This window comes from Tachypleus tridentatus, chromosome 4, assembly GCF_004210375.1.
Source record: "Tachypleus tridentatus isolate NWPU-2018 chromosome 4, ASM421037v1, whole genome shotgun sequence".
NCBI lineage: Eukaryota > Metazoa > Arthropoda > Merostomata > Xiphosura > Limulidae > Tachypleus > Tachypleus tridentatus.
In genome coordinates, this window is record NC_134828.1 from 101,603,308 (window position 1) to 101,623,948 (window position 20,641).

At 31.8% G+C, this 20,641-nt stretch overlaps 1 protein-coding gene across 4 annotated transcripts in view; it reads left to right on the forward strand.

Annotated features, from left to right (window-relative positions):
- The window catches only part of LOC143249782 (uncharacterized), a 66,034-nt gene that overhangs the window by 31,927 nt on the left and 13,466 nt on the right, over positions 1–20,641 (forward strand). For all 4 annotated transcript variants that reach the window (XR_013027944.1, XR_013027945.1, XM_076500199.1 and 1 more), the window contains exons 7-11: positions 112–326; positions 3,766–3,836; positions 7,322–7,711; positions 13,166–13,289; positions 13,619–13,738. Coding sequence is in view for 2 of the 4 variants with exons in the window: in XM_076500199.1 (XP_076356314.1) it covers positions 112–326; positions 3,766–3,836; positions 7,322–7,711; positions 13,166–13,289; positions 13,619–13,738 (920 nt within the window). In the remaining 2 variants the exon portion in view is untranslated. The remainder of the gene's footprint in view (positions 1–111; positions 327–3,765; positions 3,837–7,321; positions 7,712–13,165; positions 13,290–13,618; positions 13,739–20,641) is intronic.

Here is a 20,641-nt window from a genome sequence, read left to right on the forward strand (position 1 = left end):
TTTTTAATAAGTTTTACACATTTTTTTTGTATACGTTGCTAGTTTTTCTCAAAATATTGAGGTTTTTTTGTACAAGTCATGAGTGATTAATTGTATTTGTTTTTCATTTAGCAACGCCAAGCCCTCATTTGGCTTACATGGCTACAGCCGCTGTTCACGCACCTTCACCCCACCCCACAGCCAACCCCGTCCATCCCCCAACTTTCTCAAATTTCTTCAGCCCTGCCTTAGCTCATATTACTCAGGATATACATCTAGCTTCCCAAGCTCATTTATACCCCCCAGGACTGGCAAGGTTTAACCCAGCTCATCATCACTTTTGGCAGGTAAGCTAGCTTTGAAACTTGTTTATGCAGTAAGTAGTCTTAAAAAATTAAGGAAAAATGGTGCTGATAAAATATCATGCTTGACAACTTATTTAAGTATATTTATTTTTTGGTATAGTTTGTAAGCAGAAAATATTTTAGAAATACAGGTCAGCAAAATAAATACAGAAAAATAAATATAAGGAATATTGTGAATGTAATTTTTGTGGCTTAGTTACAATGTATATAATTCTGTAATTATTTTTATCTTCAGTTTCTTTTATTTTAAATCTTAATATAATTTAACTGTAAGTGATAGCTCCTTTGTGTCTGCTGGTTTACCAAATATTGGTTTTTCACTGGCTATAAATGACACAATACTGAGGTTTGAATATGACTTTATTATTGGATTAAAAATTAATATTAGAAAGCATTGTTTAAACTTGGAGAAAAATATATTTAGTTAAAGGTTTGTAAAAGCTATATAATAACTGAAATATAAAAATTGAGAATTTAAGTTTTCTTAAGTGATTTATTCAATTACAGATTTTTAAGAACACAGGTTAAAGTTGTTATGGAAATTTTATTTTTAGAAACTTTCATCCCCACAGAGTAGTCTAAAAACATATGAGTTAACATTTTCCTAAACTGAATATGTATTTCCAATAATAATTACCTCCTCTGACACTACAGCTATGTCTCTATCTCTAGGTTTTCCACTTTTTGCTCATCTATGCACTGAGAACACTTGCTCCAGTTATAGCCCACTCAGTTGTCCTAGGCAAATTCTAATTTGCAAATTTCTCTTTCACAAGAAGGAGCCAGTCATCCATATAATGATTGTGCAGGTTCAAGGAATGCAGGCAATGAGGAAGAGCTCAAACTTGACAGAAAACATAAGAAGTTGATAGAAAACCAAAAGATAGAGCCCAGAACTGTAGCACCTGACCATTGTGCACAAATCTGAGAAACCTCCAGGAAGATTCTGCTGTGGAAATATGGAGCTAAGTGCCAGAAACATTGAATTTGGTCATTCAGAGCTGTTGTCATTCTTCCATCTGAGCCAAAGTTCCTTGAATACAAATGGAACTATTATGGAAACCAGTAGACCTGGGAGCTGAAGGAGGGGATCAGGAAACACTATGGGCCAGGAATCCCAAATTAGGACCAGAAAGGACAAAAGCCAATAAAGAAGAATGTAAACAGGCTGTATCAATTTGGGTTCTAACATCCCTGGAACTCCAGTAAGTAATCTGGGATGGTGAAATGGGGGAGAAGGCATAGCAATCCCATTGTGTGACTGAGTGCAAAGTTCCCAGCATCAGGAAATGAAAGGAAAAACCAAATAGTCATTAGCTGTTCTTTCTGCTAACAAAGGAGTAGAGTCAAGTGTAATAGGAGTGATTCTCAAAACCTCATAAACTGAAGTAACCAATTGAAGAAAGGGGACCAGATGTGGCAAATCAAAATGATCCTGTATTGAGGCTAACCTCGTGAAAGGAGTCAGAAAAAGTGAGATTAAATTTTTGCCTGTTGTTCCTGAGTCATTTGCAAAAGCTACTTCAGAGCTCTCTAGAGAGACACCATCAGTTGGTATATAGATATCCATCTTGCAATGAATCATATCACAAATAGTTTTGGCTAAGTGTGACCCCCACCCCTGGCAGTTTACGAACACCAGATAGCAAAGGTGGAAGAGAATAAGTGTGGTAGACCTCTAGTAGGAGCATTAACTCAGGAATTCATAACTGTAGAAACACAAACCATGTTTTAAATCTCAACATAAATAGTAAATAATCACAACACTCCTGTTGATAGAAACCTGTGCCAAATGCTTTTTGGAGAAAAAGCGAATACATTATCAGAACCAAGATCTTCATATACAGTACCTAGATAGAGAATGCATTGAAGTTTGTAGAAATTTGCATATTATAATTTACTCAAAGCATTTGAAGAGAGGGAGGTTTTAAAGACTTGAGCAAGCATTCTGAGTGTTTAGATGGGCAAAGAGTGAAAATCCTGGATGTTAAGAAATAGTTAGTGTCAGTGTAGGGAAATGTTAATTTGCATTTTTTTAGCCATTTTGTGCAGATGAAAGTTTTTTAATAATATTTCCATAATAGCAGCTTTAAACTGTTTAAGAAAATTACTTATTTTTTAAATTTTTAAAATTTTATTTCATAGTCTTTCACATCATTTGTGGTAATCAAAAATTGTATAGCAATGATAATGTTATTGTTGTTGAAGTAAAGTTTTTATTTGTAACAGGTTCTTTATTGACTTGTATTCTCTCAAACAGTTATCAGCATTTAATCTGTTGATACAAACTATTATTATTTCACTTTTTTCGGTAATCCATGGTCTCATAAAAGCTTGTAGTTCATTAGGAATACTTAAGACTACAATGTTATTTTGTAACATAGCTCTTTCTAGATTTATAGTGAAAGCTATGAGATTTATTTATTTTACAGTGATTTAAGAAGAAAACAAAACTTTTCATCTATTCCAAACACATCTACAAAAAGTTCAAACTTCTTGAAAATCATATATTTTAAAAGATATTTTCTTTATTTATTTTTCCTGCCATTCAATACATGTTTCAGGGAACCACTTCCTTAGATTTTTTTTAGTAACAGATCAGTTTCTGTGTGTGTGTGTGTGCACATCTGTGTCTGAATTATGTGGAATTATTCTGGTTTAACATATAGCATTAACATTATTATAATTAAAGAAATGTTAGTGACTTTGAAGTGCCACTTAATGACTGTTATGATAGAAGCATTAATTCTTTATTTGCTAGTGTGGAACCTTATACTTAAATATAACTTCTTTTTGTTTTTTGGGTCTTAATAAATTACAAATGTAAAAATGAATTGTTGGAATACATGAGCATAGTGTAACATAAATTATTTCTTGAGTTATGTAAATGTACTGTTACAGACTAATGGTGATTATAGATTTAATAACATTTTGGTAACTTGTCAATGCTCAATTTTCCTTTGCTATCCTGTTTGTTACAGTTGACATAGTTTGGAAACATCACCATATGGTTTTAAAGCAAGTGGCATTTGTCTCATGCTAATAGACCTGTAAACAAAGCACAGTTTGAAGCAATTTCTTTGTGATTATTAAGGAAATATTTAACAAGTTCTAAGCTTTAACTGTGTATCCTTTATTTTGACCATTTGCTTTGTACATTTGGACATGTAAAGAGAAAACTTTAAAATAAATTTCCTCCTGAACATATCTGTAAGAAGAAAAACCGCTCTTCTAAGAACAATATACTTGCCTTCCAAATTTATAGAATTACTGTACATTTTCTTGTAGTGATGAATCTTCAATGGTTGAAGTATAAATTCTTTGAATTACGTTTTTATTTGCTCATGCTTTAAATGCAAGATGTATATATATACGTGTTGATTTTTTTATGAAAATGATCATTGATAATTATTTTTTCTAGGCGCAGAGACGCATGCAGGAAATTCAAAGACAGAGACTACACCATCATACTGTAGGGCTTTATATGCAAAGGTATTTTTATCATTTCTTCTTTGAGAACAAGCGATATTATCAAAACTACTTTGTGTTGTGTGTACTAAGATTATCATGTAACAACTGCCATGAATTCTTTAAAGCAGAAAATTCCACTGATAATGCATCAGAAGATGCAGTATCACTGTAACTCAGTACTTGTACATTTTATACTCAGGATTCTGTTGATCGGAATGCATTGTGCTACTGCCATTATAAAAGAGGTTGAGTTATGGATCTGATGATCTTGTTGTTTATCAACCCACTGCCCAGAAGTTATTTCAATAATGTATATATTTGTTTTTCTGTTGTGTCACATAACTGATAATATCAATCTATAAAACTGTGGCATTATACCATAATATCTTCACACACACACACACACACACACACACACACACACACACACAATACTGTGGAATGTGAACTATTAATAGATCAGTGATTTTAGTTACATTCAAGGAGATACTTACAGCTAAAAATTTAAAATATGTAACATGGTACTGTTGGCTGGTTTTAGTAACTTCTCTACAGAAACCATTTCCAGCCTTGTATTGAAATGGACACGAAACCTCAAGAAGATTCGATCTTCAGAGGGAAAGTCAGCCAAAATCCTATAAATTTAAACAGATTCGTGTTATTTCATCATTGACTTCTGACTTTTCTTTTTACATATAGTATGTTGTAATTTGATTAAATTTCTCTGCACACAAAGTAAAGATGCTCATAAGAAAGCTCTAACTCTAATTGATGCAAAATTGTTGTGGTTCATTCTGCTTGCTTCTGGACCTCCTCAATTAACATGTATTTTGGGTATGAAAATCTGAAGGTGAAAATATCCTCCTGTGTTATGATTCATGATTTCACAGCCAACTCCATGATAATATAGCTATCTATCACCCAGAATCTCTTAAGGTCAACCACAAAGGCCTGTGTAATTATTTACAATGTTAATTTCTTTGTTACCTATTGCTGCAACACTTATCATTCTTTTTATGCAAATGTTTCCACAATGTCACTTTTAGTTAAATGTTGCATTTCTTCATCATTATTTTCTAATAGTTATAGTGAATTGTCATGCCTTCAGTTTCACAGTTCCTCACTGTCTATTTAGTCTAAACATTCATGTTTTTGTTTTATAATTTTTAGTCATTCTAGAACAAAAACAACATTTATATTCATTTCCAATTAAATTCCTAATCTTACATGGTAGATACGAGATTGGTGAAAACAATTGAACCTACATAGATCCGTTAGTGAAATTAACATAAAATAAAAGGTCTTTTCTTAAGAAATGTTTGATGAAACTGAAATTTGACAATTTTTCTGGTGTGTGAAAGTATTTTTAATCCTAAAATGAAAATTACTTTTTGTGGCAACATGCAAAAATGAAAAAGGCATGATAAAAAAATGCAAAATAAACTTTAAGAGTTATCAGTAAATAGTACAAATATAATTTTTTAAAATATTAATATGGCAAAAAATTTTGTGAACATATGCTTACTAATTTAAAAGTAATAGAATGAAAACTATGTCAACCACAAAATGGTTATAAGGTTAGTCCCAGGTACCAAGCCTGTGCTGAAAGAGTTAACATAAGTACCACTTTGCACTCAGATCAGGCAACATTTTGACTTCATATATATTCAGAGATATTTTTAGGGAAAGTACATCATTAAAAATTTGGGTTGTTTGTCTACAGAAGACTTAATTCTCAGTGATAGCTTGCAAAAGTTTGTGAAGTACTAGAAGTTATAGCATAGAAACTATAAAGGTCAATTTAGAATCACAATTTTGAATGAGCCCACAGTGAGTGTGGATGCTAAAACTGATGTCACATTCTCTGAGGATTATGTCAGCATTAACCCTTTCCCAGTATGTCACAGATCAAAGGCCATGTCATCACTTTTGTTGACTTGCATTCAAACTTTTATTGAACTACTATTTTATGAATTTGTCTCAGAAATTTGGAATTAAATTGTAGATTATAATTTAAATTTAATATTAAAAGAACACACATAAATATGCATTTGAGTGTCACATGATACGTTGAATACAGCACTGTTAAAAATTACTCATTTGTGATGTCAAAATACTAAGTCTTTAGTCTCGTACAAGTTAGAAACTCAAATTACTAATATTATTAAGCTAGAAAATAAAATAAGAACCTTGTATCCTTTTATTTTGCTGAGATATGACTTAGGTACTGAATCAAATACATTTTTGGAAAGATTTTGGGAAAGAATTTTTTTATCATAACATGAAATTATTTTGCACTCAGACTAGTAACGAAACACTATTTCTACACATAAGCATTTAGTATAAATATTTCATTAATAAATCTTTTTTCTTTTTTCTGTACAAAATACTTATCTTTACCAAATTTTGTGAAGATATGCTGTATCAAAAGTTGTGTAAATGTGTAGACAAACCATTTATATTATACTGAGCCTGTACCAAAAGGGTTAAACACTGCTAGATTTAATACATTTGGTTATTTGAGAAAACTTTTAATCCAGCTTTAATAAATTCATTAACGAATTAAGACTATGTTCAATAGGAAGCAGAGGGCATGTATGGCTGATGGCTCATTCTGGTGAAGCTGGAAACTTGGTAGAACTCTCCAGTGCAGATTGACTATTGTTCAAGTCTACTAAACTTTTGTACAATTTTTTTTTTTTTTCTGTTTCTTGGTATGCAATCAAAATTTAGGTTAAAGGTGCTGCAGAAGACATTCTTATGACTCCTACAATTTGAGGTCAGTAATGCTTACTGTTCTCAGATGGCCTTAAGGGAAATGTTCTCTTGCCACGTGCATGATGGAGGTCTTTATTCTGATATTAGTTTACCATTTGTCTTGTAAGCTACTTTAAGTTCATTACCAGCTCATTACTATCCATGAGTTAGTGGCCTGTAATTAGTTTTTTGGCAATTTTAATGTACATTGATAACCTTTCATAGAGGTTTGATATTTACTTCTTTTTCTCAATGGGAAGTCATGCTTTAGAATAAGCATCTTAGTTATCCAGCAAAGTGTTTTTACACACATGGATGTTTGGAGGTCTCTCATGACTTTTTTGTCTTAGCTTAATTATGCACAAGAACATCCTTAAAATTGGAAATTAATTATGTTTACCTTTGCATAATGAACCTCATGATTTTATTTTTTATAACTTGTTCACTGACTCCTCAAGTCTGTCAGGAGAGTACTAAACAAAGTACACTGAAATACTTTCACTGTATAGTTTTAGTGAACTTTAAATAATGTCCTTTTTAATATATTAACAATATTAAATTTCACTTTCTGTTCTGTATGCATACTTGTGATATGTTTGTATTGTGTATTATATTTAGCAAGTGTATTTTATTGTTTGTATCAATATTCTTAAACTAAGAACTGGGTAGGCTATAAATTGTATGGTTGTTCTGTCAAAGCATTCAACTTTGAAAATCTAATTCGTTTGTGTGGCTTTTTATTTTTCTAGACGACTTGTGGAAACTCCCAGTTCTGCGCACAGTTTTTACATTTGCCCAGATACTCTTCCAGGCGTGACCACTGCTGCTATGGGATTCATTCCCCCAGTTAGTAGTACCCCCACAATGGCAGCACATCCTCAGGGGAGCCAAGCCCAAAGTTGTCTTCCACAGCATGCTGCTCATGCTTATATGCTGGGTCCTTGCCCATCAATACCTGTATCTGCTTCTAACCATTGTGTCTCTGGGCTTCCAACTACCTCATTAACTGGCCAATCCTGTACTCACACTGTCCCTGTGTCAGTGCCAGCTCCTACTCCTATTCATACTCCCTCTGCTGAAATTTTCATTGATCCAACAGTCAGTATTCAAACGGAAATAATTATTCCCAATACAGGAAGGTAAATAGCACTTGAATTTTGTACAGTTAACTTTCTTTTTTTAATTTAATTTATAACTCATTTTGTTCATTCAATAAAAGTTTTGATAAAATTAGTTTTCATACTCTATTTTTTCACTAAACTTTATAAAAAATCAGATTTAGGTGTGTAGGAAATAATTTATATATTTGTCTGTATAACAGTCTGTAAATATTTGAAATTAAAATGTATTTTTCACATGAAATTATACGTCTTTGAAATTTAAAAAAGATGTTTTCATTAAAAATTACACAGTACTTTATAAGAATTTTTTGTTGTAGCAGATTTAACAATATGTTAAGTAAGCTTCCAAGCCAGTTTTCTTTCATTTTGTGCAGCTATGTTTCTATGTTTTGGTTTCTGATGTTGGTGTAGAATTTATAACACATGATTTATTGAGAGTTTTTCTGTTGACTGTTTCAATGTTATAATATTTCGTACAACATGTAACAAAAAAAAATATTAATTTTGTCTGGCCCACTGACTCCATTTCATACATTCTGGTAGATAACATTCTTCATAAAAATGTTCTGGGCATAACATAGAATATTTCTTTAATCCTTCTGGTTCATTTCTACCATGCACTACATATCACATTCACTTTTTTTTTTTTTTTTGTAATTGATGGTCTGTTTGTGGAAATTTATCCGATAATAATTCATTTTGTTAATATAAGAATGCCCCCATGATATTGCATGCTTTTCCACATTTTCTGGAATCATTGTCATGAAAAGTAATGGTACAGTTTATACTTTTAATGATACAAAAGATTGATGGATTTGATAAATTAGCACTTACAATAATAGATGCAGATATATTCTTTCAGGTGCACACTTGATAGCTTTGTATGAGTATATGTATAGCTAATCTAATTAATAGTGTTTACTTCTACAAAAATTCTAGTGGCTTTGTTTACATTGTTTTGAAAATATATTGCAAAGTATGGGAGCACAATCATTTCATCTAGTAAGAATGAAAAAGTAAAATCTGTGTTCAGATTTGAATCTATCTTGAATTTTGTTATAAGGTTTTGAATGGTCATAGTTTTCTTAAATATTGCATATTGAGTAAAATAATATTTTTTCTCTGTGGGGCAGTTAATTTATATTGTTAAATAATTTCACAATAATCATGATGTAAATGGTTTTATTTTATATAAAAGAAAACTCAGAAAATGTGACAAACTGTGTGAAAAGAAAAAACATACAGACAAACAGATAGATACACACATACAAGTTGGTGTTATTTTTAATTTAAGAAATCTTGAAAAGTTTAATTTTGATACTAGCAAATAAAACAGATTACTGAAGTGTGGGAAATGTTTTTTTTTTCTGTTGTTGCTAGACTTATGCATATATGTGCATGAATTTAAAAATCTTGAAATGTTAAATCACAAATAACCTAAGATGTTGAAAGTAATGAGACTGAAGTTCAGATTTTTGTTTAATTATTATTTTTACTTTAATAGGATGTATTTATATATGGTTAGGTTTTTAAAGTTATACTCTCTATTCCACCACTCCCCTCACAAGAAATGTTGCATTGCTCAAGGCCAGTCTCTGTATTGGGTTAATGATTAAGTAATTATTATTATGTTTATTTGTTATTAGTAAATTGATGTTATTTTCATAATCAGTTTAGTAGTCATTGATTATGATATTTATCCAATTCTGTAATATAAATTACGTTTTTTAAATGAAAGTTGAAACATGCCACTCTTATTTTTATTTCTGTAAATATATATTTATCATATATATTTAATGTTCTTGTTTGTTAACCCTTTCAGCGTGGTTGGCAACCACAGTCGACTTGAAGGCTCAGTGCAGCAGGCAACCTTCCTTTATTCCTGTTATTCTTATGTATTGAATTTAACATATATAGTATTGGGTACAATCACTGAATATTTCAGGGACTTTTGTTGAGTTATTGCTGAGATATCATGCTTTTAGTACTGATACCGTAATTAGTTGAAGTATCAAACATATATATTCAGCACCATGCCAAACATTAAAAGTTGTTATTCAGCACCGAAAGGGTTAATAATAATGTTTACCAAATGTGTTCTTTGGAATCTTTAATCAAAGTAAGCAAGAAAATTATATATTTCAGAGCCAAACTAGCTGGAAAGAGTAGCTTTTAAGTTAACAAAATAGTAATATGTAAAAGTTTATTTGAGATAATTAACAATGTAAATCATTACACCAAAGGACTAAACCTGTTATCTTTAGAATATGTTAGATTCAGAGATATAGTTGATCCAGTTATTGTGATATAAACAGCATGCATGTTGACAGGTGAAAGTAACTTAAACAATGGTTTTGAGGAGTGTCCTTGAAGGAATTTCACTACCAGCAAAAACACATGATCTGTTTTCTTTGAATGTAGTTTTAAAACTAAAATTCAGAAGAGTGAGTGTCAACAAGATAAACAGATTTAGTAGGGCATAATGCATTGAAGAACTAACATTTGCACTAAGAAAACATTTATTAATTTTAATAGCCAGCTATAATTATTTGTAGATAGCTGATGTTTATTCTGATATTATTGTGTTCAAAAAAAGCTTTGCAGTAGATATTTAAATAAAGTACCAAATCTGTTAGTCATTTTCATCCAAGCAAGACCAGGTACTTTGTTTGTTCCCAATAATATCCATAACTAAGATGATACAAGTTAGTCCTGAATCTGTTTTGTTGGTTATAATTATTTTCATCATAATACTTTCAAATGGTACTTAAGAAGAAAAAAAAAAAAAGAACATTTGTTTTATGAGATATCAATCACTGATGCATGTTAGATATTCATTTTTTACATGCAAAAATCACTTGTGTGTACAAGATCTAATTATCTGTCTTATGTTTAAGTCATTAAATGTTATAAACATGCAAAATTAAAACATTAAAATTGCTTGGTTTTAAGTAAATAATTTTCATTTTCTTTTATCAATTTCAAATGTGTAGTACAAGCAGTTCTAAGTACCTTTGGCACGATGCATTGGCAGGCCTACTTTTCTCAGACTTTCATCGCCACTTAGTATACTGTTATGTACTTTGTGGTTCTGTCTAATTGATAGATTAAAAAAATATAACAGAAACAAATTTTCACTGCTGTTTATGCCCACATTATTTTTACAATGGCTAAAACTCATTGTTTCAGGCTGTTCAAGAACTTTCCAACACTTCCCTTTCTCTCTCTCATTTTTTTTTTTTTTAAAGTAAGGCTGCTTTGCCTACCACCATTGTTAAATTCTCTAACAGTTGATTTAGTTTCAGTTAAATATAATAATTTCCAGAAACATAACACTTGCTATACATTTTTAATGTTTTGTGAAGTTAGCAGCTGTGACACCTCTAAATCTGGCAATAAAAGGCCAGGTTAGTTTTACACTTATTTTAATTTAACTTTTAAAAGTTTACAATTGTTTTACACTATATTGACATAATTGATGAGGTTCTATATACGTTTCTAATTGTTGGAAATTACAGTTAATTTTTCTGCCACACACATGTATCTACACATACTCAAATGTGACATTAGCTTGTATATTAACAGCTTTGATGAACACAAATCAGTATATTCATACTGTTGAAATGTGTATTACATATTTGTTGAAGCAGGGTTTTTTTTTCTGAGCCTAATAGTACTTAATTTTACATTATCCAAGACACTTAAGGCTACATTTGTGTCTGTTGCAAGAATAATGTAAAATCAATTTCATAAATAACCATTGATTTCAAGCCTCAGCTTATGAATTAAAACTTTTACATGAAAACCATGTTCATCAATGGCTCTTCCAAGGACCTTAAATAAATTAGAATGAACAGTGATGTCACATCCTGCTAGAACATGTTCTTATATACTTTGTGGGTTGTCTGAAGTTTGCCTGTTCTTTTATTCATGTTAATTTTTTTCCTTTTGTATAAAAAAGTACAGCTGTGCTGACAACGCAGATAAATAAATTGTAAATTGCCAGTGGTGGCTGTAAAGTTGGAATTTGGTCCTTAAACATATAGAAAGAAGGAAGGAAACAACAATTAGATTTAAATACTTACTTGTACATATGGATATGCCCTTTGGATGACCTGTTTCAACTGATTCTTTATAACTAAAGAATATATTCACAGTTGTCAAACTGATAAAAAAGACTATTTAGATGCATCATTTGGATTTACTGTATAAAAACTTTGGTGTTTTGAATAAGTGTGAAGAAATCTGTCAATCATGAAGCATGGAAACAGACATTTACATACAAAATTCTTGATTTTAATAACTTATGATATTCTAGAAGCATAAACCTGTGAATGTTTCGTATGGTAAATGTTACTATGAAATTCTAATAAAGGAAGTTTGCGGTTCAGCTGGTGTTCCACCTTAATCTGTTAGGTTCACTGTGTAGGTATTGAAGAAACTGGGAAACTTAATCAGAGTTCTTAAAGATGAAGGTATGGTCAACATACCTATGTTAGTAAAGAGGCTTAAATTGTTCTGAGCAATTTTCCAACTATTATATTCCATAAAAATGTAGAAACAAGTTAGCTAAAGATAGCACAAATCTTGAGACCATAGCAACACTGTCAACTCGAAAGTAAGGTTTTCATTCAACATAAAACAAGATCAATGAGTAACAAAGCTCATAATCATTGTGGTTCTACAAAAATGTTGTTACTAAGGCTTTCATATGTAATGTGAAAGTAGTCATTTTGTGAAATGTCTACTGTGGAACTTATATGCACCTTAAAATGCTAAAATGTTTTATTTTGTGTGTGTGTGTTTATATATATATATATATTTCTGAGGTCATATATCCTTGGTGAAGCTTGTATATGCATGCCTATTTTGTTTTTTCTTTTATTGATTGTAAATCTTTCTGACCATTATCTGAACCAAAAATGACTATTATTTCAAAATATAATTTTGCCTGAACTAACAATGTTTAAAATGGTTAATAGTACCCGATGTGTAAAACTTTGTGTCATGGACAAGTACAAAAATATTGGAAATAAGATTTTACTTACTACTTGCTGCTTTGTTAACAGCACATATACCACCAGGAATTATGAGTAAGTTAATGTTTAAAGGACTGTATTTTCCTCAATTTTAGTGTTTAGTTACTTTAATTACAAGTTAAGCTTCAAATTGTGGATAACTGTTATTCTTGGTGCTGAGAACAAAAACACTTTGGAGTGGGTTATAGGAGATTTGAAAGAATGATAAACCAGAAGTCTAGAAAATAGCTAAAACTTGATTATGAAATGGTTTTCTCTCTTAAACAATTTTTTTTTAGTTTGATATACTGAAGGTACAGCTCTATAGTAAGGAAAACATTGGAGTAAATGAAAAAACAAAAAAAAACCTACAGGCAAGATTTCAGCAAAAATGTTTTGAAACATTAGTCAGAACTTGCTTCTGATATTTAATTTGATTGGATCTCTTGTACAGTGACCATAGCCACTCTCACATTCATCACCACATTCACCAGCACCATTACCACCATCCTCCACCACCACGGCTCCGACACTTTGGCTTGTCACCAAGTCTACATTTTGAAATTGCTCCTGGAATTGTAAGTGTTTAGTTTAACCACTTCTGATTGGTAGAATAGGTGTCTTGTTTTAATATCAAAACAATCAGTGAGGTATTTTATGGGGAATGGAAAATTATTATTTTACATTTTGGGAATTTGACATAGAGGATGTGTTTTGTGAATTTCATTGTTACTATAAGAATCTCTAGAAAAAACATTAGATGCAAAGCTATTTCTCCTATTTACTTGTAAAGAAAAATGTTTGAAATACCACACAGTTATATATATATATTTACAGTACTATTTAAGTGCCACATGAAGTGTTTAAATTTTAAAATTTAGAACTAAATTTGAGTTTATATTTTCAGCCTGTAAGTCGCCCACCTGAGTTATTTAGTATCCCAGCTTTACAAGAACTTCCGGCTACAATACATCTTTTTCCTCACTACCTACCCTTCTTGCCTCGTCACATGCAGGCTCGGCTGGAAGTAAGTAGAGTTTCACTGTGTAATATTCCTTCAATGAGATGTTCTGTTTTGATCCACTTGCTCTGTATCAAAATCAAAAATGAGATGGAATTTTAAGGTGGAAAATTTCACACTTAAGAAACACTTAACATTTATGACACATGTAATTAGCATCGTAAAATAATTAGAATTCTGCTCCTTTCTGATGAATTTAGTGTCACCTCTGTAATTCATCACACATTGGTAATGTAAGGTACTTGAAATTAAAACTTTGCGGTTGAATGGACACTTATTTAAAGCACAGTTGGTTTGGTGTTTTATGGTGCAAAGGTTAAAGCATCATAATGTTTATTTTAAGAAGTTATAATTTCTTAGTTCCTAATGTAATGTATATTTCTAATATAGTAGAATATTTTCTTTCTAATATAGAAATTTTACCTATAAGAAACTTTAAAAAAAGATTTTCAAGAACTTTTTTCTTTTAATATTTAACTTTAAATATAAACAGTTATTAAAAATGTAAAATTGTATTGTGACATAAGTTTTATAAAAACTTGTTAAAATTATTATAGTGAAAAAAGCATCTTAATATATATATGTGTATGTGTGTAAGCATGCATGTTATTACTTGTACCACGTCTTTATCAGCACTCGACATATGTCATGAGCTTCGCTTACCTTGTCCATTTTTGCAATGGTATTGGATATTGCATCATGTAATATTTCCCCAAGAAATTGCTTTACTATCAGTATCTTTCAGTTAAAACATAGTTGCTGGATTATAGCAGTAGATCCATATCTTCAGAAAGCTATGTAACCAGCAGTCAGCAGGTGTGAGGTCAGAGAAGTATGGTGGTAAAGCATAACAGTAGTGATAATTAAGAACCTGGTAAATACAACAGACTTGAGGTGAATGTCTTTGCCAGGTGGTGGTGATGGGGAAGGGTAATAACCTCATGCTGAAAGAAATTAAGACTGCAAAATAACTTTTTTCAGGTGGCTATACTGGGAGGAGGGGTTGTACAGGAGGAGGATTACCTTGCAACATTTTAAAAATTTTTGTTCTATTTTATGTGCATTATGTATCATTATAAACTTTTTGATGGAATATATCAATAAATGCTGATTAAGCCATGACCTTTACAATGTTTTAATTTTTTTGTCAGCCTTCTACAGTACTTGTTTAAAATTATTTATAATACTAGGCCAGTGGCTCAGGAACCAACATAGAAACATGAAATAAAATAATACCCATACACTGAATTACAATTTAAAATATTGTGTTAACTAAATTACTATATCTACTTTGTCAGTGTTTGTTTAATGATCCATACAGATATGAATTGATAGTTAGATGCTGCAGTTTTTAAGCTTGACCTGTAGATTCAAAGAGCATGTGTCAAAATATATCGTTTTTATTTTTTCTACAGAACTGCCTACAATAAATAAAATTAATATAGATCATTTAATTAGAAGAGTAGATGTCTAGATTTATGAAAAAAAAATCTACTTTACCATGTGAAAGTGATGTTATGCAACATCTTTTAGAAACCTGTAGTTTAAAAATTATGTATAAATGCATAATATAAGGATTTAGTGTTTTTTTTCTTTGCAGTATCTTTTGATTTGTGTCTATTTACAATTTATTGGAAATTTAGAAGCTTCTTAATGATGCTATGAATTTTATAACCAGTTCTCCTACCAGAAGTTAATTCTGGTGGATTCCAGCCCATTTTAAACACTGCCCCAAATCTGCATAAATGTGACATTCCAAAGAGGAGTGATACAAATTTTCAAGAACTCCTGATGACTTTGCCATGTAATTGCACTCACTTTCTGTATTTCTCTCTAATCAATAAACTTAATTTCCTTGTGCCATAATTTAGATTTTTTATGGATTCTCTGTTCAGTTATTAGTAAGTTTGATTTTTATACCATTTAAGTTACTTTAATTTAAATTTGTGTTTAGTTTGATTATAATTTGTTTTTTGTTCAGATTTCAGCATGTATATGTATTTTGTATGATAGCTACTGTTTGCATAATTGTAACCTCAGCCAATTTTGTTAGTGTGTTTTTGTACTTCCTTACAGTTTGTGTTAGTTTGAAAGTTCCTTTTTCTTTAATACTAATCACATATAGTTAGGGATTAGATTTTAATCACATTTTGTTATTGCTAACTGGGTGCCTTTTCATTCTCATGTATTGGCTGGCTCAGATATGGTTCCCTCTGCCCTGGCCCCTATTGAAACAACAGCTTCTGCCTTTACATTTGTCCTAAACATTCCTCTGACAACTGTGATTGGACACATTTCATCCTGACATCACCAAACTCCATTTTCACACATAGCTTTTGTCCAGTTCCTTGCCCATACCATTTGACCTTTCTGCATATCTGTGTGCCAGAAACATTGGTCTTTCTTTAAAACTTTGGTCCATTCACCCATTTTTTACTTTTTTCTTCTGTTTCTCATCTGCCCCAATTTTTCACCTAGTTTGATCAAGATTTGTCAATGTCAGTTGTTGCTAGTTTTTGGGCTACTTTGCTGAACACCTTCCACATCTGGGAAGCCTTTTCCTCCCTGTTTCTTTTTTTTTCATCTTCTCTGTTCCTTTCATCTGGTTTGTCCACTATGTCCATTTGTTTTGACAGATTAGGATCTCAGTGTGGTCCTTCAAGCCCATTAAAGTGTGTTCCTTGTGTCTTCTTTTCCTTCAGACCTATTTCTTCCTTCTCTTGATACGAGGTTGTCATTATTCCAATATTTGTCATTAATTATTCCCACATCTTGTACCATTCCTCTTATGTTATCCTCTATCCAGATTAAGCCTTCTTTTCCAAGACATTGGCTACCCGTAAAGGTTGTTTAGCCTTTTCTCCTATTTTATTACTTTTCATTTCCCACCTGTACTTGCAGTTAGATCCAGATCAACTATGTTGTGCAGTTCATTACAGTGTTATGTGGTTCATAATGCAGTTTTTCATGGTTATTGTTCTGGCATATTTGTGCCATGATGTTTCTCTGTTTCCTGTGATCTGTTACCTATTATGCTCACTTGTTGGGTTCATCAACTTCTATGACTGGTGTATTCTGACTTGTCCATAGTTTACTGTCAGCATAGTGTTTCTTCACACCAAAATTGTAATCTAGCTGTGTATTTTCCTGCTTGAATCCACCATCCTTTGAAGGATATTGTTCAGCCTGATATGTGTACAACTCCTAATACATTTGTCACATATCATCTGCATGACCTAGCTGTCTATCTTAAGCAAGTATTATCATTCTTCAATGACAGTTTTATACACAACTGTTAACCTGTGAATGAGATAAATTGATATATTATTATTTTTTATCTTATGATAAATTTCAACTAAATATCTCAGGATCCCTCATAGTTACAGATGTTGCCTGGTCAGGTGTGCTTAATGTTACATTAGCATTGAATGTGTATACTTCTATAACACTCACTGTTTAGATAGGGTGTTTCTGTAAACTGTTGGCTGCTTGTTTGGTGGTGTGTGTGTGTACATATATGTATATTTATTACTATTTCATATATAAATGGCCATCACTCATGATCTTCATGAGTAGATAGGGTTTCTGCCCATTCCCACTGGCCTGTGATTCTTCCAATTAGAATTGTTCTGGTGTGTCATTTCTCTGGGCTCCCCAATGCATATTGTCCCTCTTCTCTTCCAGTGTAGCACAGGAGTCCTTGTACTGGTTGCTGGAGTGATGAAATGAAGAGGTTTTGTCCTGAGTAGGTTTTGTATGACACACAATCAAACTTTATATATCATGTGCATTCACTTGGTGAGAAGAGGGTTATCATTGTTAAATTTATTGATATAACAGTTAATGATTATATAACATCATAATATTCAATTTCCAGGGTACTTTCCCTAACTGTTTTTGCCCAAGCAGGCTGCATTTATTGATCCAAAACCTTCTTAAAACAACCAGTGGAAGCACCTTGCATTTGCTTGGAGGGACAGTACTCATCATAATCCAACATATCCCAAGATGCTTCCCCTAGATGTTTTTGTTCAGCTGGACCACACTTGGGCAATTTAATAAATAATTTGTATGTATCTAAGATACTTTCCCTAGATGTTTTTTGTCTGGATGGATCTTAATTGTCATAATTCTGATATATTCCAAGGTGCTTTCTTTGGATGTTTTTTACCTGGACAGACTGCACTTTGCCTTTCACATACAATTCACAGTTATTCAGTTCTGGCCACATAGTTATTTTGTTTTTCTCTGACACGTACTGTGGTTCACTATCACAACGTGTAATACAAGAATCTACTGCCTTTGTGGATGAGGTATGACATGTTAACAACAAGCTAATTGTGAAAACATTCTGGCTTGTATGTTTAATTTTTTTCTTGTAATTTTATGTATCTGAGGCCATTCCCTTGGATGTTTTTTGTCTGTTAAGACTGCATTTATTGATGTCTATCTTATTCAAAGTGTTAACCTGAATGGACTGCATTTGATATACTGTATAACCCAAAGCACTACCCTTGGCACATACATAGGCCTGTTGTCACTTTTAGAGTTGACTTTTCGTGTTGGTCAATACCATATTTTTTCAAATCGTGGTTCTACAGAACTTTTCCACTGATTTAGTGGTGTATGACTCTCTTCTGAATGCACTGGTACCTTTCAGTTCAGTTCTTTCTTTTTGTTCATGTGTTGATCACTGAGTGAATAGCATACCTGTTTTTGAAGTAGGGCTATACCTCACAGATGTGCTTTTTCATATTTTTCACTTCTTTCAATGTGGTTTCTTTCCACTTTGTTAGATATTAATGCTCCCCAAACAGACCCTCCACCTTTGCAATATGGGATTCTAGTCTGGATAAGGCCATTTTGGAAGTTAACATTTTCTTACACTGAAAATGTTTTTCTCATAAGTACTTCCCTCTTCTCACACCCTTTAGTTTATTCTAAAATAGTAGAGGGAGCTAGCTGTGTTAGGACAGAGGGCATATTATAATTGATGGAAAGTAGTTACGTGATCAGCACATGTTCTGAAATATTGCAAAATTGATAGGATGTACAGAACTAGTGAACTGACTGAAATATTTTAGTAATGCCTAGAGGGCAGTCCAGGATTAAGATAGTTTTGGGTGAGGCGAGGTAAGTGTGTAACGGAAATATATTTTTAGTGTGAGAAAAGCTTAACTTTCAATACACAGCAGTCCGTATTGTTTCACTCTTTGGCAGATTGAATTTTTGATGTGGTTTTAGATCATTACCAATTGACAAAATATTTTTCTGAATTCTTAGAGTCCTGACAGTGTTTAGAAGTATTAACAAAATATATTTCACACCAGAATTTTAAAATATGGTTAAAATCTATGTAAATATCATATTTCAAATGTTTTGTTACCCAACAAATTAAATATATTTTATTGTTTTCTTACCAGGTGATTTAGATGTTCATGGACAAACAAGTAATTTCAAAAATAGAGAAATATAAGAAAATAATTGTTATTGGTATGGAATGAGATGTTGTGAGTTTACCCTGTGACAGTGTCATTGAGTTCATTTAAGGTCATGTGGTTTGAAACTTTTATATGTACTATACACTGAAAGTATTGATAGCAAAGGTGAGAACAGAAACAAATTAACCAGAAATTACTCAAATTTTTCAAAACTACGACTGCAGTGAGATAAATATCCTAAAAGTATTGTGAAATAATGGCAAATTATCAATGACTGTTGACAATGTAACAAATAGCACTGTGGTGGCTTCATTGTCAGTAATCTAGCTTTTCTTTTGGTCTGCCTGTATTAGCACACATGCATAAATGTGCTTATAGTGTAAAATTGTTTCCTCACATTTCCTATCATTGGATGTGAAGGATACCATTCCTCTGAAAGCAATTTAGCATACAATCTGGCAGCAGACTGAGTCATTCTTTTAATACTCTCCATACAATTGGACCAGAGCTGCCAAGAGCTTTCATCAGCTATGGAGAAGGATTGGAATGTTGGCTAGCCAATCTCATCAATTATTTCTTCCCTTTCACACCCTTTTGTTCAGCTTGAGTTAAGACCATGTTAAATTAATCTTAAACTGAATAATGTTGCCTGTGGAGCAGCTGCAACACAGTATTTGAAAGATGTATTATGTAAGAAGCTTTTGTTTTAATACTTTTTAATCTTTGGGATCCTCAAAAGTGCAGTGGCCTGCTTAAGAAAACTTCTGACCTTGCACCCCAAACCTGGATTACTATAACAGCCTTTGTTGTAGATAAGTTTTGAGCTTCTGAATGAAAAGGAAGTACATTTTCACCTATATCTGTTGTTCTTGAGTTAGTTATTTCAGGCAGTTTTTAGTTTAAAGTAATTCAGATTTTATTGTTTACACCTTGGCTGTTGGAATTTTAGGTGTATGATACATATTAATAAGATGTTTGAAGTATATGGTGTTGAAGATAATATTCGATGATATCATTGATAGTAACAGAGGTTAGGTCAACACCTTCTCATTTCATACCACTAACAGTTAATTTTCTCCACCTCTCTAATGTTGAATTATTTATCAATCAGTTGATACTTCTAAATCACCCTGTATATGAAGTTGAAGGTTTTACTCACAGAAATAGAAAGTGCTGGGGTCCTAAATGTGTGTCACAGAGCAATACCAATAAGTGCATGAACACCATATGCTTTTATCTTCAAATTTACCATGACAGAAATATACAAAAATAATGGATCACTCTAATAATATTATAAATAGAATCTTTATTGGTTTTAATAAGCATATGACTTGCTAAATAGAAAAGGATTCTGTTTGGCTGTTTGAGGTATGTGATACTTCAAATAAATGCTTGATTTTCAAGAAACAAATCAATATTAACATTTTTGTATTCTTACATACATTACACGCTTATGTTTTAGACCTAA